This window comes from Pleurodeles waltl, chromosome 3_2 (assembly GCF_031143425.1).
Source record: "Pleurodeles waltl isolate 20211129_DDA chromosome 3_2, aPleWal1.hap1.20221129, whole genome shotgun sequence".
In the NCBI taxonomy this organism is placed as follows: domain Eukaryota; kingdom Metazoa; phylum Chordata; class Amphibia; order Caudata; family Salamandridae; genus Pleurodeles; species Pleurodeles waltl.
Genome location: NC_090441.1, coordinates 196,279,930 through 196,299,275, shown reverse-complemented (window position 1 = coordinate 196,299,275; position 19,346 = coordinate 196,279,930). Strand labels below are relative to the sequence as shown.

Below are 19,346 nucleotides of genomic sequence, written 5' to 3'. Positions count from 1 at the left end.
CGGCGGATAGCACAAATTAAATGTTCTGCCTAAAGTGGAAGCAATTTTGTCTGTGGTGTGAGTCCATGAGTATGCACCCTCTCTCCTCCGCCCTAGAAAAGGTCTTACCATACTTGTTGCAACTAGCACGCTCAGGACTTGCCCATGCGTCCATCAAAGTTCATTTCTCGGTACAGGAGAATGTCCGGTAAACCATCTCTGTGTTTTCAAAGGCTTATACAACAATTCTTGAAAGGTCTTTCTTCCGGTGAGAGCCCCTCCTCCGGCATGGCAATTTAACACAGTCCTAGGCCAGCTGATGAAGGAGCCCTTCGAGCCCATACCTATGGCAGACATCAAATACCTCACCTGGAAAGTGGCTCTCCTCCTTGCCCTTACTTCCGCACGTAGGGTCAGCGAAATCCAGGATTTTACAATACAGAAACCCTTCTTACAATTTTAAATTCATCCCCAAGGTGCCTTCGGACTTTCATATTAATGAACCTGTAGTACTGAGGTCATTCTTCCCAAAGCCCCAAACTGCTGCAGAGAGATCCCTTCATTTGCTTTATCTGAAGAGATGCCTCAAGTGTTATTTGGACAGGACGAAGACCTTTAGAAGAACAAATCAGCTTTTCATAGCCTTTAGTGCCCCTAGAAAAGGATACCCAGTAACTAAACAGACTATTTCTCCGTGGATTAAAAATGCAATTGTCTTTTGTCATCAGAAAGCCAGTCGACCGTTGGATACTAAGGTGCATACACATTCCACCAGAGCCATATCCACGTCCTGTGCATTGTTCTCAGGTATATCGATTCCGGACATCTGTCGAGCTGCAACGTGGAAGACAGCACATACTTTCACAAGGCACTATTTCCTGGATACAGAGACGCTCTGGGATGCAGTGGTTGGACAAGCAGTCCTTAGACATCTGTTCCAATGAAGGTGAGCCAGTTGTTGTTCCCACCATCCGCTTGTACTGTTTCATGTCACATTTTCTGTAGCGTAATAACTTTCTATTCTCCAGACTCTAAACAACAAGCATAAGCTGTGAGAACTGTTCGCACTGTCTCTTAAATAACAGTATGTTAATATGGTACACACAGAAAATGTGCTGCTCACTGCTTGCTATTCTGATTCAAGCATGTAAATCTATGAAAGTTCCAGTACTGGAGAAAGAAATAAGTTACTTACCTGTAACTGTAGTTCTCCAGAATTGGAAACTTTCATAGATTCACATGCGACCCAACCACCTCCCATGGGGATCTCACCTTCATTCTCTTAGTAGTTCCTCTACTGCAGCACTAGTGCTTGGAAAATCTGAGGGAAGGCAGCTCCTCACAGGAGGGTTCTAGAGGGTGGTGTAATCTGATTGGTGGATTCTAGAGTTGGGTCCTTTTTTACAAAATGACTGTGATATGTTTCTGAGTAAAAGCCCAATGCATGTAATGTTTATATGTATTTGAGCGTAGCTTCTGTATTACACCGGGGACTCCTATCTTGTCGACTGGGAAGGTTTCAAGCGTGTGAATCTATGAAAGTTTCCAACATTGGAGAACTACAGTTACATGTAAGTAACTTATTAAATTTTTGCCTTTGTACATTTGTGTTTCATATTTAAACCATTTGAAGCCAAACTAGTTAAGCCATCATCTCTACAATGACAATTTTTACTTTTCCGTTGCCATTTTCATTAATCCTTTGCTGGTAATACCTAATACATTACCCTACATTTTTTTAATTGGTTGGAACCTTGCATTCTTTATTCGTTGAGTATTTTGCTTTTTGTTTAAATGCATACTTTCCCTCTAAGAATTTTGAAAGTGTGCCTTCAACCTGGTCAAACATTGCCAAATGACAAGGCAAGCTTACTTTTGATAAATGTTTGATTGTCTCCCTTGGTTCTCCCTAGCATGGAGTTTGTGTGATCTTAATGGTCTCCATCAGTACCCTTTTTCTTCAGCATGACAGATGACTTTCTAATAAGTATGTTTACCAGGACTGAATCTAAAGAAGCCATCTGTTGAAGTACATTGCCATTACATGGTGAATATAACAAGTGTATATTATCTTTGTTTTCCCTTTTAGATTCTAAGGTAACTCCCACAACTAAAAGAGCCACCTCAGAATCAGGAACATCAATAAAAACAACTTCAACAGCTGCGCGACCTGCAGAATCTATCCAAACAACCCAGGCTCAAGCCCCTCGGCTTGCAAAAGGCCCACCGCCACCAACACCTCCAAGGAAGCACCGCGGTGTTATTGCCACTCAGCCAACCACACCCAGAATGGTTTCACCCCCTTCCCAGACAGAGGCAGTATCCACTGTTGGTGGCACTTCTGTTAATCAACTTCCAACTCCTCACAAAGTTACAACATCCCATTTTCCAGCTGCAGCCAGAAATGTGCCTTCCACTGATAGGGAGGTGAATTCCTCAGTGTCTCCCCAACGCACTTCTTCGCCATTGGTCTCCCCAGCCTCTACTTTTCAGACCACAGTTCCTGCACGTCTTTCTTCAGTCACTGTGTCCATACCCTCAGAAGTTCCACTGTCCCCTGGCAGAATGCCTCCTCCACCCCTTTCTTTTTCACAGGTAACCGTGACCACAAAACCCATGCCTGTGTCCAGTGTGCAAAATGTTAAAATATTGTCTGACCCAGAGGAGTTAGTAACGTTACCTTGTGTAACATCACCTGCACCTTCTGCTACTGCGATTACTCCTGTACCTTCTCCAGGTGCCTCACCTCCACTAGAAACACTCCCTAAATCTTTATCCATTTCTCCCACACAGGACATCTCACCAATTCCACCAGCTTTAGTTTCTCCTTCCCCAGTGCCAACTGCCCATAAAGGATCCACGTCACCTGCACCTACCTACATGGTCACCTCTTTCATTTCTGTGCCACCTAACACACCTTCTCCAGTTTCCTTGCCCCCTTCCCCAGTGTCACCAACCAGTCCAGACCCACTGACCCCTGTCAGTTCCATGCCAACAACTTCAGGCAAGACAGTGGCAACAAGATTTATTGTGAAGAGCGTCACACCAGGAAAGGACGCAAGATACACTCCATCAGGAAGGACAACACCTGCAGGGAAGGATGGTACTGCCCTGCGACAAGGAGTTCCCCAGAAGCCATACACTTTCCTGGATGAGAAAGCAAGGTAAGATTTTGGCAAACCTACTATGTTTCCAAGTTTATTTGGTATGCTTTTTCATTGTGCTGAGGATGCAAGATCACCACTTACTAGCGCTAAAAAAAAGATAGAAAGATTGGGATGCAGAAAGGAAAAGAAATTACAAGCCAGTTAAGAGGTTTAGGATTCATAAAACAAATGGTCAGGTTTATAGCTAAGATTTAGAACTAAGGAGTGCCAGAAGAAGAGGCCTTCAATCCATCAGTCAATCAATCAATCAGTCAATTTATGCAGTTAAAGCCCAAAGGGAATATCTGGACACTACAACAGGTGCATGATCCTAAAGCCTCCCCCACCATTCCTAAAATATCTGTATTTTAAAAAGTGGCTAACCGTCAGGATTTAGATGTCTGGTCAGCTGATAGAGTAAGAATGCTCTGGTCAGGCATCAAGGTACCTAACCATGGAAAGTTCTGTAGGTCACAGTTTATAGTCCCTTGTGCAACAAAAGTATAATACCATTCCTGAACACTGGTATTTCTTTCAGTATTTGTTGTGTAACCTTTGATATATGTCATCTTTGGCTGTGGCTAAACTGAGTAACAGAGAATAAGATAACCTGTAATTTCATATAAATTTTATGACAGTGAGTTGATTAGTGGTATGATTTGTACGGTTTTGGTGATGAGTTTGTACATGTATGTTTTTATTGTTACTACGTTAGCCAAAATAAACATTTGATTATGATGATGGTAGTGCGTCATTCCATGGATGCATCTATACCAGTTGCTAAGATTTATTTGCCTTCTTTTAGGATGGCACAGGTGCGATTATGTTTCAGTAACTTGTCAATAATTGTGCTATGTTGTGCCAAGGCTGTTGAATACAATGGGGGTCATTACGAGCTTGGCGGGCGGAGCGGTAACCGCTGTGCGGCCGCCAATGCGGTCACACTCCTGCGGACCCCATTACGACATCCCCGCTGGGCCGGCGGGCGCAAACCAAGTTTACGCCCACCGGCCCAGCGGGGATGAGGCCGCAACATAGGAGCCGGCTCCTAACGGAGCCGGCGGTGTTGTGGCGGTGCAACGGGTGCAGTAGCACCCGTCGCGCTTTTCACTGTCTGCTATGCAGACAGTGAAAAGCTGGCCGGGGCCCTGTTAGGGGGCCCCAGGACACCCCTTACCGCCAGCCTCTTCAAACCGCCAGAAACAGGCTGGCGGTAGGGGGGTCATAATCCCCAGGGCAGCGCTGCCCTGGCGGATTATCACCTCAGGGGCTAAAACTGGGGGAAACCGCCGGCCCCGGCCGTGCGACCGCAGCGCTAACGCTGCGGTCGTAATACTGGTCTCCGTACCGCCAGCCTGTTGGCAGTACGGATGCCACCGCCAGGGTCGTAATGACCACCAATGTCCTTAAGTAGCTGCAGCATTCATCATCTCCAGTCTTCAAGTAAGCAGGATGTTAAAGTGTAGTAACCACCATAAACAGGTAGAGCTAGGTGATCTACATGACGCTTTGAGCAGCATCTTTTGCCTGCTGTAACTAGGAAGGGGACCCATAGCTAAGCTCATTAAGTGGAACACTGTCTAACCACAAGAACCCATAGAGGTCTACAGCACTGGATATATGTCATATGTTTGAATTATTCCCTGTCGTCATACGGGGAGTTCTTGGTTGGTACTGTTAAAGTAGTGATCATATCACCCATTTAACATTGCACTCTCTATAGTCAACCCATCTAGTTGTATGACCTGCGAGGGAGGCAATGGGGTGGAGGAGCTCTGAGTGCCACTGCCCTTTAGGCTTCAATACAGCAAAAAGAAAGAGAACCATTGAAGATGCATTTTTTAATATAATCTCTCCAACTTGCAATGCTAAGGACTAATATACATTTAAGGTTAATTTATGACCTATTGGGTTTCCTGAAGCTGTGCATTCCACCCTCCCTTCATAGGTTCCAGAATTTGCATACAAAAAAGGGTGAAAATTGTGTCTTTAGATGACCTTCTCACATGGGTACAAAACCTATACCTACTATTAAATGGAAATTCTTGTTGCTGCTAAAACTCTTGTTGAGAAGTACCTCAAAGTCAAAAACAAAGGCTTCATCAATCTTGTTGAACACCCCATTGTCAATAACTGCATTGCCCACCCTGCATATGTCTTCATCAGTGAAAAACTTCCTGGGGATCCTCTTGTTAGCAAAGAGATCTTTGTCATGGCTCTTGTCACTGAATAATCCACTCACACCCATCAGGTCCATGATGGCTGAAAGCATAACTTCTCAAGTGCTCCAGGAAGTCGAAGTGTCTTCTGTGGTTCAACTAGGTATACCACTAACACAGTTTCTAGTCAGGAAGGTAAGTACGAGGCTGGAAAAATTGTATTCATCAACGAAGAGACTGACAAATTCCCGACCTCTGATTATATCCTTTAAACCTTTGACCCAGAGGAGAATACATTGCGGTTTTCAAAGCCTATGGTATCAACATGCTCCTCCATCACAGGTAGTAATAAATATTCCTGCCTGCATGTGAGGAACCTAGAACACCTCTTTTTCTAAAATAAAAAAATCATCATGAATGTCTTAAATTTAAAAGCTCCATTTTTCTCTAAAAAACATTCTGTAGTAACCCCTTCAAAACAATACAAAAAGCAACATTACAGCATCTAACAACAACTGTGCTGAAGTTTTAGATTTGATCATGAAATACCCTATATGACAGAGAGACACATAAAGGAAATTTTGTCTCTCGGGTTAAAAGTTCACAATTTTAAAAACAGGCACAGCTGTTTTAAAGAGCCAGCAGGTTTGATCTCCAAGCATGCACTACAGTAGCAGTTCGCCTCACAGCTTCATTTCTTTTTTCCAACTCGTACTAAGTGGATCTCAGAACACTTTAAGGGGTCACCTATTAACTTACATTGATTCACATGGTTGAATCATTCCCCGTCGTCGAGAAGGAAGTCCCCGGTACCTTAGAAAAGATAATGCCTCCATAGACGTAGCAATGGAGGCCTAAGGCCTTACTCTTAAGTAATCTATTCAAGTCATTTTGTAAAAAAGGACTAAACTTTAGGCGGCTTCATTAATGACGACCACATCCACTGTCTCCAGCTTGTCAACCATTACCTCTTGCTCGCCGACAACGTCTACGTCAACGGTATCCAAAACCAGACTGTCGACATTGAAGATAAAATCGTCGACGACAACACTGGTGACCCTGTCGTCGATGGTCATCCCAGTGACGGTGACAACATCGATAACACTGCCGCCACCGACCAATGTCAGACCCTTGCATGCAGCAACGACATCGTTGATAACTTCGTCAACAGTACTGTTGACGAGAAGAAAAACTCAGACTTCAAACAGAAGTGATGAATTACCACCACACGGCACATCTACAAGTAAAGTCACACCTTTAGTTACAGCCCATCTTTTGAAAGAAGATTCGAATGAAGAGGGGCCATTTGGGGTTGCTCATAGTCCTTCTCAGCTCCACGTCAAATATCAATAATAAGAAGAGGAATATCACCAAGAGTATGATTGACAATATTATACTCCTCAACAATACCAGCAACCTGTGCAAGAGGAGATGGTGGGTCTTCCAAGCTCCCTCATTACTAACCTCCAATTTATGTTGTCGGACTACAAGAAGAGGTTTCCGTCAACAACAGCACCGTCGGAAAAAATTCCTACAGAACCTCTACCTTTCTTACCCCATCCTTCCACTCCAGCACCGAGACCTACATCTTTGCTCATGTCAGTGAGGAGTACCCGCAGAGAACATTTCTGCAGCACACAGATGAGGAGAGGAAGGAAGGAGAACTTCAGGACACACAATCTGTCCTCAGACAATGGACAGACGACTCGGCTAACACCTTCGCCCCGATCAGGAAACCCTCCAACAGCCACACCAGCACTAAGGCCATCTGGTTCACCGCCCACCTTCAGGCCTCCAATCAGGAGTGCTGAAAAATTGAGAAGAAATGGCGCCACGAACAAACAGAAAGCAACCACGCCGCCCTCAAGATCGCCATCTGCAAGCGCCAGCAGCTCATCCAGACCATCAAGAGATCCTTCTACAAGGAACGCATCGACAACAATGCTTACAACAGCAAAGAGCTCTTCAACATCGTTAAGAAACTCGCCAACCCCAGGTCCTGCTCCAACGACACCCCTCCTTCATAAGACCTCTGCGACTCCCTCTCCACCTTCTTTCACCACAAGATCACAGACATCCACGACAACTTCAACACCTCGACCCCTACGACCGCCGCGGCCACCACAAACCCTGATGCACCGGACCCCAGCCACACCAACCTCTTGCTCTCCTGGACCCACATCAACTTCGAAGACACCATCAAAACCATGAGCACCATCCAGTACGGCTAACCCTCCGACCCCTGCCCCACCATGTCTTCAACAAAGCAAGCCCCATCATCCCCCCCAACTCCGTATGATCGTCAACAGCTCCTTCGAGACCGCCACCTTCCCAGAAAGTTGGAAGCACGCCAAAGTCGACGCCCTGCTAAAGAAACCCAAAGCAGACCCCAGAGATCCCAAGAACTACCGGCCCATCTCCCTCTTTCCCTTCCCAGCGAAGGTCATTGAGAAGATCGTCACTGGCCAACTGACCCACTTCCTGGAAGACAACTACATGCTGGACACTTCTCAATAAGGTTTCCGTAGCAACCACAGCACCAATACCACCCTCATCGCCGCAACCAACGACATCAGGACCATGCTCGACAAAGGCGAAACTGCAACCCTGATCCTCCTAGACCTCTCAGCTGCCTTCAACACTGTCTGCCACCACACCCTTCTCAGATGCCTCCACGACGCAGGGATCTGCCACAAAACCCTGGACTGGATCACATCCTTTCTCTCCGGCAGAACCCAGAGATTCCGCCTCCCTCCCTAACTTTCTGAAGCCACCAAGACCATCTGTGGTGTTCCCCAAGGTTCGTCACTCAGCCCGGCCCTTTTTAACATCTACATGGCACCGCTCGCCAACATCGTCCGATCCCATAACCTCAACCTCATCTCCTACACCGATGACACCGAGCTGATCCTCTCACTCACCAAGGACCCCGCCACCGCCAAAACCAACCTCCACGACTGAGTTCATCCTAGACTCATCGGTCACCATGACCCAGCAAGTCAACACTGTTCCATCTTCCTGCTTCAACACCCTCCGCATGCTCCGCAAGATCTTCAGGTGGATCCCCACCGAAACCAGAAGGACGGTCACCCAGGCCCTCGTCAGCAGTAGACTGGACTACGGCAACGCTCTATTCGTGGGAACTACGGCCAAGCTCTATAAAAAACTGCAACGTATACAGAACGCCTCCGCACGCCTCATCCTCAATATCCCACACCGCAACCACACCTCAGCCCACCTAAGAGATCTACACTGTCTCCCCTTCAACAAGAGGATCACCTTCAAACTACTCATCCACGCTCACAAAGCACTCCACAACGCTGGCCCTGCCTACCTCAACGAGCGACTCACCTTCTACACTCCCAGCCGTCAACTCAGCTCCGCCAACCTCACCCTCGCCACCGTTTCTCGCATACACCGAACTACAGTCGGCGGCAGATCATTCTCACACCTCACCGCCAGGACCTGGAACTCCCTCCCCGTCCACCTACGACAGACCCAGGACCTGCTGACCTTCAGGAAACGCCTCAAGACCTGGCTGTTCGAGCAGTAGCACCCACCCTGCCCCTCAGCACCTTGAGACCCTAACGGGTGAGTAGCGCGCTCTACAAATCACTTGATTGATTGATTGATTGATTGAATGGGATTCCCCCCCAGGAGTCATTGGGGGTTTCCATAATTTACTTGAGAGAGCAGCAAAGAGATTCGCGCTCTCCATGCCAACGAAACAAATGGATTGTTTCCTCTATGATTTTAAGGAGCCCTTTCAAAAGAGTGTACGATCCATGCCCAAGTAAGTTATATCTGGGAAGGTTTAAAGGTTATGAAGAATCCAGCCACAGTAACTGCTGTCTTACCAAGATAAGACAAGAAGTATAAAGCCCCAGGAGGCACCAGATTCAGTGATAACACAGGCAATGCAGAGGCGTTCAAAGAATCCGTCAACACCAATTGTGGCACCTCCAGACAAAGAAGGAAGAAGATTAGACAACATTGGGAAAAGATTTTCCTCCATGTCTGGGCTTAAGGTTAGGGTAGCAAACTCCTTAGCTGTGGATAGATATAACAGGCAATTATGGGTGGATATTGCTCCATATGTGGACCAGCTTCAGGAGGACTCAAAGGCGGAAGCACAAAAGATTTTGCTAGAAGGAGAGCGCAGTTCGGTTGAGATCATTAACTGCATGATGGATATTGATACCACTGCTTTTAGGCAACTGGCAGGTGCTGCGGTCCTTCATAGGCAAGGCTGGCTTAAGGCTACTACCTTTAGACCAGGAGTGCAGAATAAGATATTGGTTCTTCCGTTTGATGGTGAGGCTCTCTTTGACAAACACATAGATGAAGCCCTACAAGCACGGACACGGCCAGGTCACTGGGTACCCCTCTGTTTAAAAAGTTGCCTTTTCTTGGCTCCAAAGGACGAGGAAAATCATCTCACAGAGGGGGCTTTCAACACCTTCGCTACCCCTCCTGCGCGGTGTCAACTCAGCAGTTTCACACACAATATTCACAGAGGCAACCATCCCAAGCAGCCTACATAAGTCCTCCTTCTAGAGGAAGAGTACGTCAAGGAAAAAAAACAGGTTGTCACCAGTGATCAGTTTTAGGATCTGGCTACCTCGTCACCACCGAATCTAAAAAAAGAGAAAAGAATATCGCACTTCTTTAAAAAATGTCAGGAAATAAAATTGGATCAGTGGGTATTAAAAATAGTTCAATTTGGCACTACCTTAGAGTTCAACAAAATACCGCTTACACACTCCATATTCCTCCATTCAAAAACATCTAAAGTGGCTCAAGTTAGAGGTCAAGACCATGCTAAGTAAGGGAGCAATAGAAAGAGTCCCTTCTTCAGAAAAAGGGAGAGGATACTACTCCAGTTTCTTTCAAATACGCAAGAACTGGAAAGAATGGCATCCCATCCTCGACCTCAGAAATCTCAATGAATACCTCAAACGTCAAACCTTCCGCATGGTCACATTGCAGGATATTCTCCTTCGTATGAACCACTGAGACTTTATGACAACTGTGGATCTACCGGATGCATGTTTTCATATCCCAATCTCTCCTGCCCACAAACATTGCTTTGTTTTACAGTAGCTGGCAGCCACTTCCAGTTCTGGGTTCCTCATCAGCCCCCAGAATATTAAAAAAGTGTCTAGCTCCAGTAGCATCTTGGTAGATGAAGCAAAAGCATAAAATATTTCCATATTTAGACGATTGGCTCTTAAAAGCACATTCGAATTGCACAGCTCACAATTCAACAAGACCTTGCATGGAATTATTCAACGAGCTGGGTGTCTCTCTAAATTGGAACAAATCAAAGATCTTGCCAGAAAGAGTAACCACATTCTTGGGAGCGACAATAGACAAGATCAAGGACAAGGCCTTTCCCACATTGGAAAGACAAACCAAACTTATTTCTTTGGCAACCCTGGTTTAGGGAAAAACGTTTCATTCAGAACGCAAGTCTCTCTTGGGGATGATGTCATCTTGCGTTCAGCTAATTCCATTTTTCCATTTAAAAATGCGCCCCCTACAGGAGGAATTAGACCTTCAATGGCTTCAAAAGACAAGTTCATTCAACTACATTATCACAGTGACTCTACGCATGATCGAAGCACTCCACCGGTGGACAAAACAATCATACATTGCGGTAGGCCTTTCTTTTCTACTCCAACGATCCCCACTGGTCATTACCACAGATGCCTCTCTGGAAGGGTGGGGGCGTATCTACAAGACCTACAGGTCAGTGGAAGGTGGAAGAGCTCTCTTCAAAAATGTCACATCAGTTTCTTAGATCTCAAAGCAGTATATCTGGCTCTACAAGTTCTCCTCCCCAGAATAAAGCAATCTGCTGTTCTCATAAGGACAGACAATACAACAATGCTTTACTTGAACAAGCAGGGAGGAACGAGGTCTCTTCTCCTAACTCGAGAATCTTTTAATATTTGGAATTAGGCTATTCAAAATGGGGTGAGTTTAAGAGCAGAACACCTACCAGGGAAACAGAACAAGACAGCAGACACTCTCGGCAGAATAACATCATCCTGCCACAAGTGGGAATTGAATCAAGAAGCACTGGACCAAGTCTTTGAAAAATGGGGCAAACCCAACCTAGATCTCCTTGCGACCCCGCAGAACACCAAATGCTGCTTCTACGCAAGCTGGGATCACCATCTGGGGTTGTGGGGAAATGCCTTTTCAATGGCATGGTGAGGAATATTTGCCTATGCTTTTCAACTCATTCCCCTGATTTTAAGAGTTCTAACAAAAATCAAGAGAGAACATTGCAGATTAATCCTGAAAGCCCCATATTGGCCTTGCCAGCATAGGTTCTTGGAACTGCTCCTACTCTCGGAGAGAGATCACATTCCACTGAAGGTCTCACCAAATCTTCTAACAATGAACGAGGGTCAAGTCCTACACCCGGATCCCAAGTCACTGAAATTATCAGCTTGGCTCCTGAACAGAATGAGTTTGCCCACTTAAATATTCACCCATAATGTAGAAAGATACTCTCAAAGGCCAGGGCTGGTAGCACAAACAAGACTTAGGCCCTCATTCTGACCTTGGCGGGCGGCGGAGGCCGCCCGCCAAAGTCCCGCCGTCAGATTACCGTTCCGCGGTCGAAAGACCGCGGCGGTAATTCTGACTTTCCCGCTGGGCTGGCGGGCGGTCGCCTTCAGACCGCCCGCCAGCCCAGCGGGAAAGAGGCTTCCACGATGAAGCCGGCTCGGAATCGAGCCGGCGGAGTGGAAGCTGTGCGACGGGTGCAGTTGCACCCGTCGCGTATTTCACTGTCTGCGCAGCAGACAGTGAAATACATGTAGGGGCCCTCTTACGGGGGCCCCTGCAATGCCCATGCCAGTGGCATGGGCACTGCAGGGGCCCCCAGGGGCCCCGCGACCCCCCCTACCGCCATCCGGATCCCAGCGGTCCGACCGCCGGGATCTGGATGGCGGTAGGGGGGGTCGGAATCCCCGCGGCGGTGCAGCAAGCTGCGCCGCCGCGGAGGATTCAATGGGGCGGCGGTACACTGGCGGGACCCCGCCAGTGGTGCCGGTCCGACCGCGGCTTTACCGCCGCGGTCGGAATCCCCATTGGAGCACCGCCGGCCTGTCGGCGGTGCTCCCGCGGTCCTCCGCCCTGGCGGTCAAAGACCGCCAGGGTCAGAATGACCACCTTAGTCCTTCATTACGAGTCTGGCGGTCCTTGGACTGCCAGACTTGCGGTGGCACCTCCGGCCCGGCGGTAGCCGTTATACCGGCATCAGTATTATGACTTAGCAGACCGCCAGCATTTTCTTGGTGGCCGCCCCACCACGAAAATTCTGGCGGTCATGTACCCGGCATCAGGAATCTCCATTCCTGTTGCTAGCAGACACACCCCACACACTTGTTCAGAATCACCTGGGTTGACCTCTCCACCCCTCCACGACGACGCCTGCAGAGGGAATCCCGAGGACCCCCCTGATCGCGAAAGCTCCGGATGAAGATACCCAATGCCAAAGGATCCGCTGCACCCGCAGCCTCCAGGCCTTGGAGAAACCGAAACCTGGTGCAGACATGTTCAGCAGGTGGCCCTCCTCCCTGTCCAGCCAGTGGTTTGCCTGAGATGCCCCCTTGGACCTCGCCTGCAGCCTCTGAGGGATCCCGGGGGCCCCCTCGTAGACGAGAACTGGAAGCCCAACGTCCTGTTTGCACCCTGCACCCGGCCACCCCTGTTCCGCTAAGGGTGTGTGTTTGGTGCCTACTTGTGGCCCCTCCAGTGCTCCTCTAATCCCCCTGGTCTGCCCTCCGAGTCGCGGGTACTTACCTGCAGGCAGACCTAATTCCGAGTACATCCTGTCTCCATAGGAGCCTACGTTAAAATTGCTCATCTTTGACCTCTACACCGGCCGGCCCCGTGTTGCTGGTGGTGGGTGTTTGGGGTTAACTTGAACCCCAACCGGTGGACTTCCTAAATTCTAGAGACTGTAACTGTAAGTGTTGTACTTACCTGCAAATTGAACTAACATTTCTTACCCCCCAGGAACTGTTCTGAAAATTGCAGTGTCCATTTTTACAACAGATAATTGCCAATATTATACAAACTGTATAACTTCCATCGATATCAAACAAAGTACTGTTGATACATGTGTGAAATATGAATTATTGAAGTACTTACCTGCAAATTGAATCTTGTGGTTCTAAAAATAAATTAAGAAAATATAATTTTGCCATATAAAAACCATTGGTCTGGACTTAAGTCTTGTGTGCTTCTTCTATTGTCTGTGTGTGTACAACAAATGCTTTGCACTACCCTCTGATGAGCCTAACTGCTCGACCACACTACCACAAAAGAGAGCATTAGTATTATCTACTTTAGCCTCTGTTAAGCTTCTGGAGAACCCCTGGACTCTATGCACACTAGATCTCATTTTGATATAGTATATACAGAGCCAGTTTCCTACAGTGGTAAAGTGCGAACATTCATGCATACCACTGTGATTCTGTATTAGGCAGGAACTCCTTCAACACGCCCCTTCCTAATACCGAATCGCAAAGCCAAATAGCGATTTGGTAATAGGTTACAGGATCACTATTTGGCCTTGGTACATCATAGAATGCTTTTTTGGGGCCGCAAACAGCCCGATTCTGTGAATCGGACCGCTTGCAAACGATAAAAAGCTGCGTACATCTGGCCCCAAATATTTTGTCCTGAATCACAGGCTCGATTGAATATATCAAGTAAATCATCACTAATTTCTAATAATTTAATGTTCTAATTTGAAGTGAATAACATTCTCATATTCTGACTTCCTCCAGGTATTTATCCAGCCATTTATCATAGATCAATAATTTATTTTCTAAAAGATTGATATCCTGCTATCCAGTGATACTGTGACACTAAACAATACTTTAACACACCTGGCCAAAAAACTAACTACCTCTTGCAGAGAGCTCTATACCAGAGCCACATGATATCGTCAGACTGGAGACCAAAAGGTGCAGAAAGGAAAAAAGCTAGGAGACATGGTGTAGGAGGCTGGCTCAGTATATGTTGTACACCTATAGGTGAGGCACCCTGTACTGAGTCCAGGCAACCCTTAGAGATAGTGCTTGTGGTTCCAGATAATCAAAGCTTTTGTGGGGTAGCTGTGGAGTGCAATTAAGGCTTATTGGAGAGGGTGTAAAGCAATTGCAAATACTACACTAGTCAGTCAGTAATGTTCACACAAGAAAGAACCACACCAATGTTACAAAAATAATGTATTATTTATTAAAACACAGGTACTAACCAAATTTTGGTGTATCTCCTAACCGGAAATATATATACACACAAAAATATACTTAGAAACAGGGAAGTAAAAGCGTAAAATAACATGAGCCCCTATTGAAGGGGCCAAACCATATACAAAAAAAATGGGACAAGAAAATCACAACTAATCAAGACTACCACCCAAGGATCTTCAAGACTGGCGGAGTACTAAAACCCCAAATGTAAGTAGGTAGGATTCCCCAGGCGCCCATGTGCAGAGATGTTACTCTGAGTCATGTGTCCATAGGATAGAGTTTTCGTGTTCCAGGACCCTTCCCAGAGGAGCCTAAGAAAGCCCATTTGGACAAGAAAGATTTAACAGTGCTCCCACCTGTGGATACCCACAGAATTGGAGTACCTACACCAGGAGGCCCAGGTGCATAGTGATGAAGTTGTGTCAGAACCTCCTATTGAAGTCAACGGGGACCTCCTTGTTCAGCTGCTGTCGTGGCCTATGGACCAGTTCGGTGGAACCCAGGCCTGGATTCCGGATGAAGAAGACCTAAGGAAAGAGGGGACAAAGTCCAGGCCTCCCGGAGATGCACAGGGGATGCAGGAGGCTAGTGCCCACCCTTCTTGAAGAAGTTTTTTTTGAGAACAGTTTTGTGGAAGGGCAGCTGTGGTGTCCAGGCAATACAGAAGGATCCCAAGAGTCATCCACGAGGTGTCCCATGCCGGTTGTCCAATTGTAGAGGGGTTAGAGGTCAGTAGGACCATGACCAAGCCTTGGCAAATATAAGAGAAGCATTGCACAAAGTGTTTCAGAATTGAGGACAAGCAAGGTCCAAGGGACTCAACCTTTAGAGGTAAGACAGGGCCAGCCGTCAACAAGCAGGAGGGCCAGGAGGAATCATTGGAGACCCCAGGAGGACCCTCTGGCAGCAGGCACAGGGAAGATGGATGCCCACGTCGCAGGAGTTGCAGGGAGGATATCGCTCTTGGAGTTATGTGATGCTGGAGGCTGGGGCTTCTTGGAGCAGGAGATCTTTGGACTGAAGAGCCTACAGATGCAGTGCACAGGGGTTCTATTCTAGCAACTCCAATGAGAGACCACAGAATTTGCAGTTGCAAAGAAGACAGGTCAGACCTCTGGCAAGCTACAGAACCACCACCTGTATTGTAGAGCCTTGAAGAGTCTGTGGGATCCACAAACCACTTGTGAACGCTGAGGTGCCTGCAGATGCAGGGGAGTGCCTCCTTCACTTCAAGGGAGATTCCTTCTTGCTGTTCTAAGTGCAGGCACAGTCCTTGTGACTCTGGAGGATGCACGACCATGGAAGAGGCAGAGTCCTTGCAATATCCAGAGACAAAGTTGCAGTAGGAGCCCTCTTACCATTTGCAGTCTTGTCTTGATTCCCGGTGATGTCCATCAGCAAGATCTAGTGTCCAGGTTGCAGAAGGATCTTGCAGAAGACATCTGCAGATGAATCTAGGGCCCAACCCTCAGGGGAGCCCTTAAGAAACCCAGGAAGGGGGTTGAACATGTACTGCAGTGACCCACCTATTGGGGGTTTAGGGACGCTACTGTGCTGGACTACCAGTCTGATGCTCGCACTGGCCTCTGCTCATCTCATTTCCAAGATGGCAGAATCAAGTGGCCACCTGGCAGAGCTCTGGGCACCTCCCTAGGGGAGATGCTGGACAGGGGGTAGTCACTCCCCTGTCCTTTGTGTTTTTTTAAGCCAGAGCAGGAACTGAGGCTCCTGCACTGGTAGAAACTGGTTTTGCAAGGAGGGCAGTCTGGTGGCTCTTTGAAGCACCCCCACCATAGCCCAGAGACACCTATTTCTAAAGGAGAGGTGGTAACACCTCTGCCCTACCGGAAATTCTTTGTCTGCCTTCCCCTGCCCGAGTTAAGCTCAGCAGCAGGGGGGCAGAACAATGTTTGGGGTCAGCAGAAGCATGGGCTTGCATGCAGACCCTGCAAGGCTGTATAGGCAGACATGGGGGATCCCTCAGGAAATCATGGTATCATGGAACTAGCAATGGAATCGGTGTAGTTACATGATTCCAACATGTTTGATACCAATCATGACTAGGTTCAGTGAAGCCATTACGTAGTTGGGCATCTCATGTTGACCAGTGTCCACTACATACCTTAAGATGGCTTCCCCACACTTACAAACCCAGAATATGGAGGCTGGGGTTTGTAAGGGTACCTCTACTTATGCAGGGGTACCCTCACACTGAGAACCATGCACCCTGCCCTTTGGCTGAAGGGCCTACCTTAGGGGTGACTTATAGGGTCAGAAGTGCACTGACCGAGATATAAGATCAACCTCATATCTGGGGTGAAAGGTGCATGCACCATTTCACACAGGCTGCAATTGCAGGCCTGCAAACACAGTTTGCATGGGCTCCCATGGGTGGCATAATACATGCTGTAGCCCATGAGGGACCCCTGGTGTACCAATGCCCTGGTACCTGAGTACCATATACTAGGGACTTACATGGGTACACCAGTATGCCAACTGTGGGGTTTAGAGGTACTTACCAACTAAATTTTGGGGAGAGAACACTGACACTTGAGTCCTGGTTAGCAGGATCCCTGGCTACTACAGCCAAACCACACTGACACCAGGCAAAAAGTAGGGGTAGCCATGTTAGAAAGATCCTACTTTACTACACATTGAAGAACCTTTAATAAACTGAATCCTCCGAAACCTGAGTTTCTACTCATCTCACCCTTTTCTGATTGTCATTGTCCTATATTTGCTAGAGTCCAACAGTATTTTTGAATCCAAGCTACCCATAATTGACTGTAATTTATCCCTGAGATCATTTCAGACAAGGAATTGAACCTCAATGTCCATAAAACACCATAGCCAGAAACTCCCAACTCCACTTTCGGTTTCTTGGAGGCATCAACAGGTTTTATTCCTGAACAGGATTTTAAAATACTAGTAAGAACCTTGATGTGGCAATGCTGGATTATGGGAATCAGCTCCCCTCAAGGTTGCCCACAAGGTGCAGCTTACATTGACTTAGGCAGTAATTGTTTTAAGCACATAACTGCTGCCCTCATTAAAGTGTAATTAATTCCCGTTGATGGGTAAAGATACATTTACAAAGTGAATTTCCTGGCTCATACAGTCCTGAGAACAGCCTGTTCAGTGGAGAAACATAGCAGCCCTGAGTAGTCTTTGATCATTACCAAACTCTGCACCTTGACATGGCTGTTCTCAGATTGCCCTCAAGAATCTGGAACTATATCCTCCCAGTTTTCCATACATTTATGAGCAATCAGGAATTTAAAAAGGCCTTTTTTTTCTTCTTAAAATCTTACCCTTTGCATGTAGGAAATGGTATTTCCTGGCTTCATTTTCAATGTTGTCTTATTCGTTGGACATACGTTTTTTATTTCAAACTCTAAATGTAGTTTTGTATACCGCATAAATATTGGATGTTCTCCTCTGTGGACTCTGTTTAATAGTTGTCACTTTGTATATACTATTTGTATGTAGTTCTCTATGTAATATTGTAAAATTAAGTACCATTGACTTGGGTAACAATAAGCATCTTTTATTTTAGCCCCAAGATATCCTTCTGGTTGAACGTGAGCTTTACTTATGTTTCAATAACTTCCTGGAGTCTGTCAATTGCTCTGCCGCCCTCTTGAATCTGGTTAATGTCACAGAAACGTGATAATAAACAATTAAATGTTTATGTGTTTACAATAACCCACAGAGGAAGATTTGGTGTGATCCGTGAGTGCAAGGAGAACTCAACCGGCAAACACTTTATGGCAAAGATCATTCCGTACGAAGCTGAAAACAAGCAGAACATCCTGCAGGAGTATGAGATCCTGAAATCCCTTCACCACGAGCGCATCATGGCACTGCATGAGGCCTACATCACTCCACGTTACTTAGTGCTTATCTCTGAAAACTGTGTGGGCAAAGAGATCCTGTACAGCCTTATAGATAGGTAAGGTGGGGTACTGGCAGAGGGGAATATTAAGAAATTCCACATAGAATGAAAAAGCACATTCATTTACTTGTGAAAGAGATGCCTCTTGCACTAATTAACTATTTATTTGAACTGGTTATCCCTTGTTGTTCATATATTTAAAATCACGAGCCATAAAAGAGTCAAAGAGTCCCTGGTGGGTATGAATTTTTGAAGGCCTGGTCTGTGAACGAGCTTAGCCTACAATGAGTCCTTTAACATGTCAAACGAGGAATCAGATTTTGCTGATGTAGTCTTCAGGGTTAGAGTCAAGTGTTCTGATAAATAATTGAAGACTGATCCATCACTGGCAATGGTATAGCTGGAAAAAGCACAAGAGAAGTTAACCTGAAAAAAACCTGTGTCTTAGATATTTATCCAGTATTGGATCTCTCATAGATTCGCAGCATGTAAAACTGGCATGGGATATAATGTCACTAGTCCATCAGTTTAATAGCCGATGTCCTTTTTTTTAAAGTACCAAACTTGAACAGTGACCAATTAGGTGCAGGCACCCTCTACAATACTCCCAAGAGAGGCAGAATCCCTCAGAGTTTCACCACGTCATGTGTGATGGGAGTCTCCCTGAGCTCTGCTCAGTTTTTCTTCATAATTGGTATTGAAAGCTTAATACTTCTACAATAAAAGGCCTTTTCCATCCCTGAAAGACCTGTGGGAAGAAGAGGGTACATGTGGGTGACCTACATAAGGATTGCATTTACTGCCTCTACCCCAGCACAAGGCAAAAGAGAACAAGATTTGTTGCACTTTCTCCTCAAAAACATTGAAGGACAGGGAGAGGAAGCTG

The 19,346-nt window shown here is 46.6% G+C and overlaps 1 protein-coding gene across 2 annotated transcripts in view; it reads left to right on the top strand.

Moving 5' to 3' along the window:
• Positions 1–19,346, top strand: part of SPEG (striated muscle enriched protein kinase) — a 1,321,813-nt gene that overhangs the window by 1,154,155 nt on the left and 148,312 nt on the right. For both annotated transcript variants that reach the window (XM_069227158.1, XM_069227157.1), the window contains exons 36-37: positions 2,069–3,143; positions 18,278–18,517. In XM_069227158.1, coding sequence (XP_069083259.1) covers positions 2,069–3,143; positions 18,278–18,517 — 1,315 coding nt within the window. The remainder of the gene's footprint in view (positions 1–2,068; positions 3,144–18,277; positions 18,518–19,346) is intronic.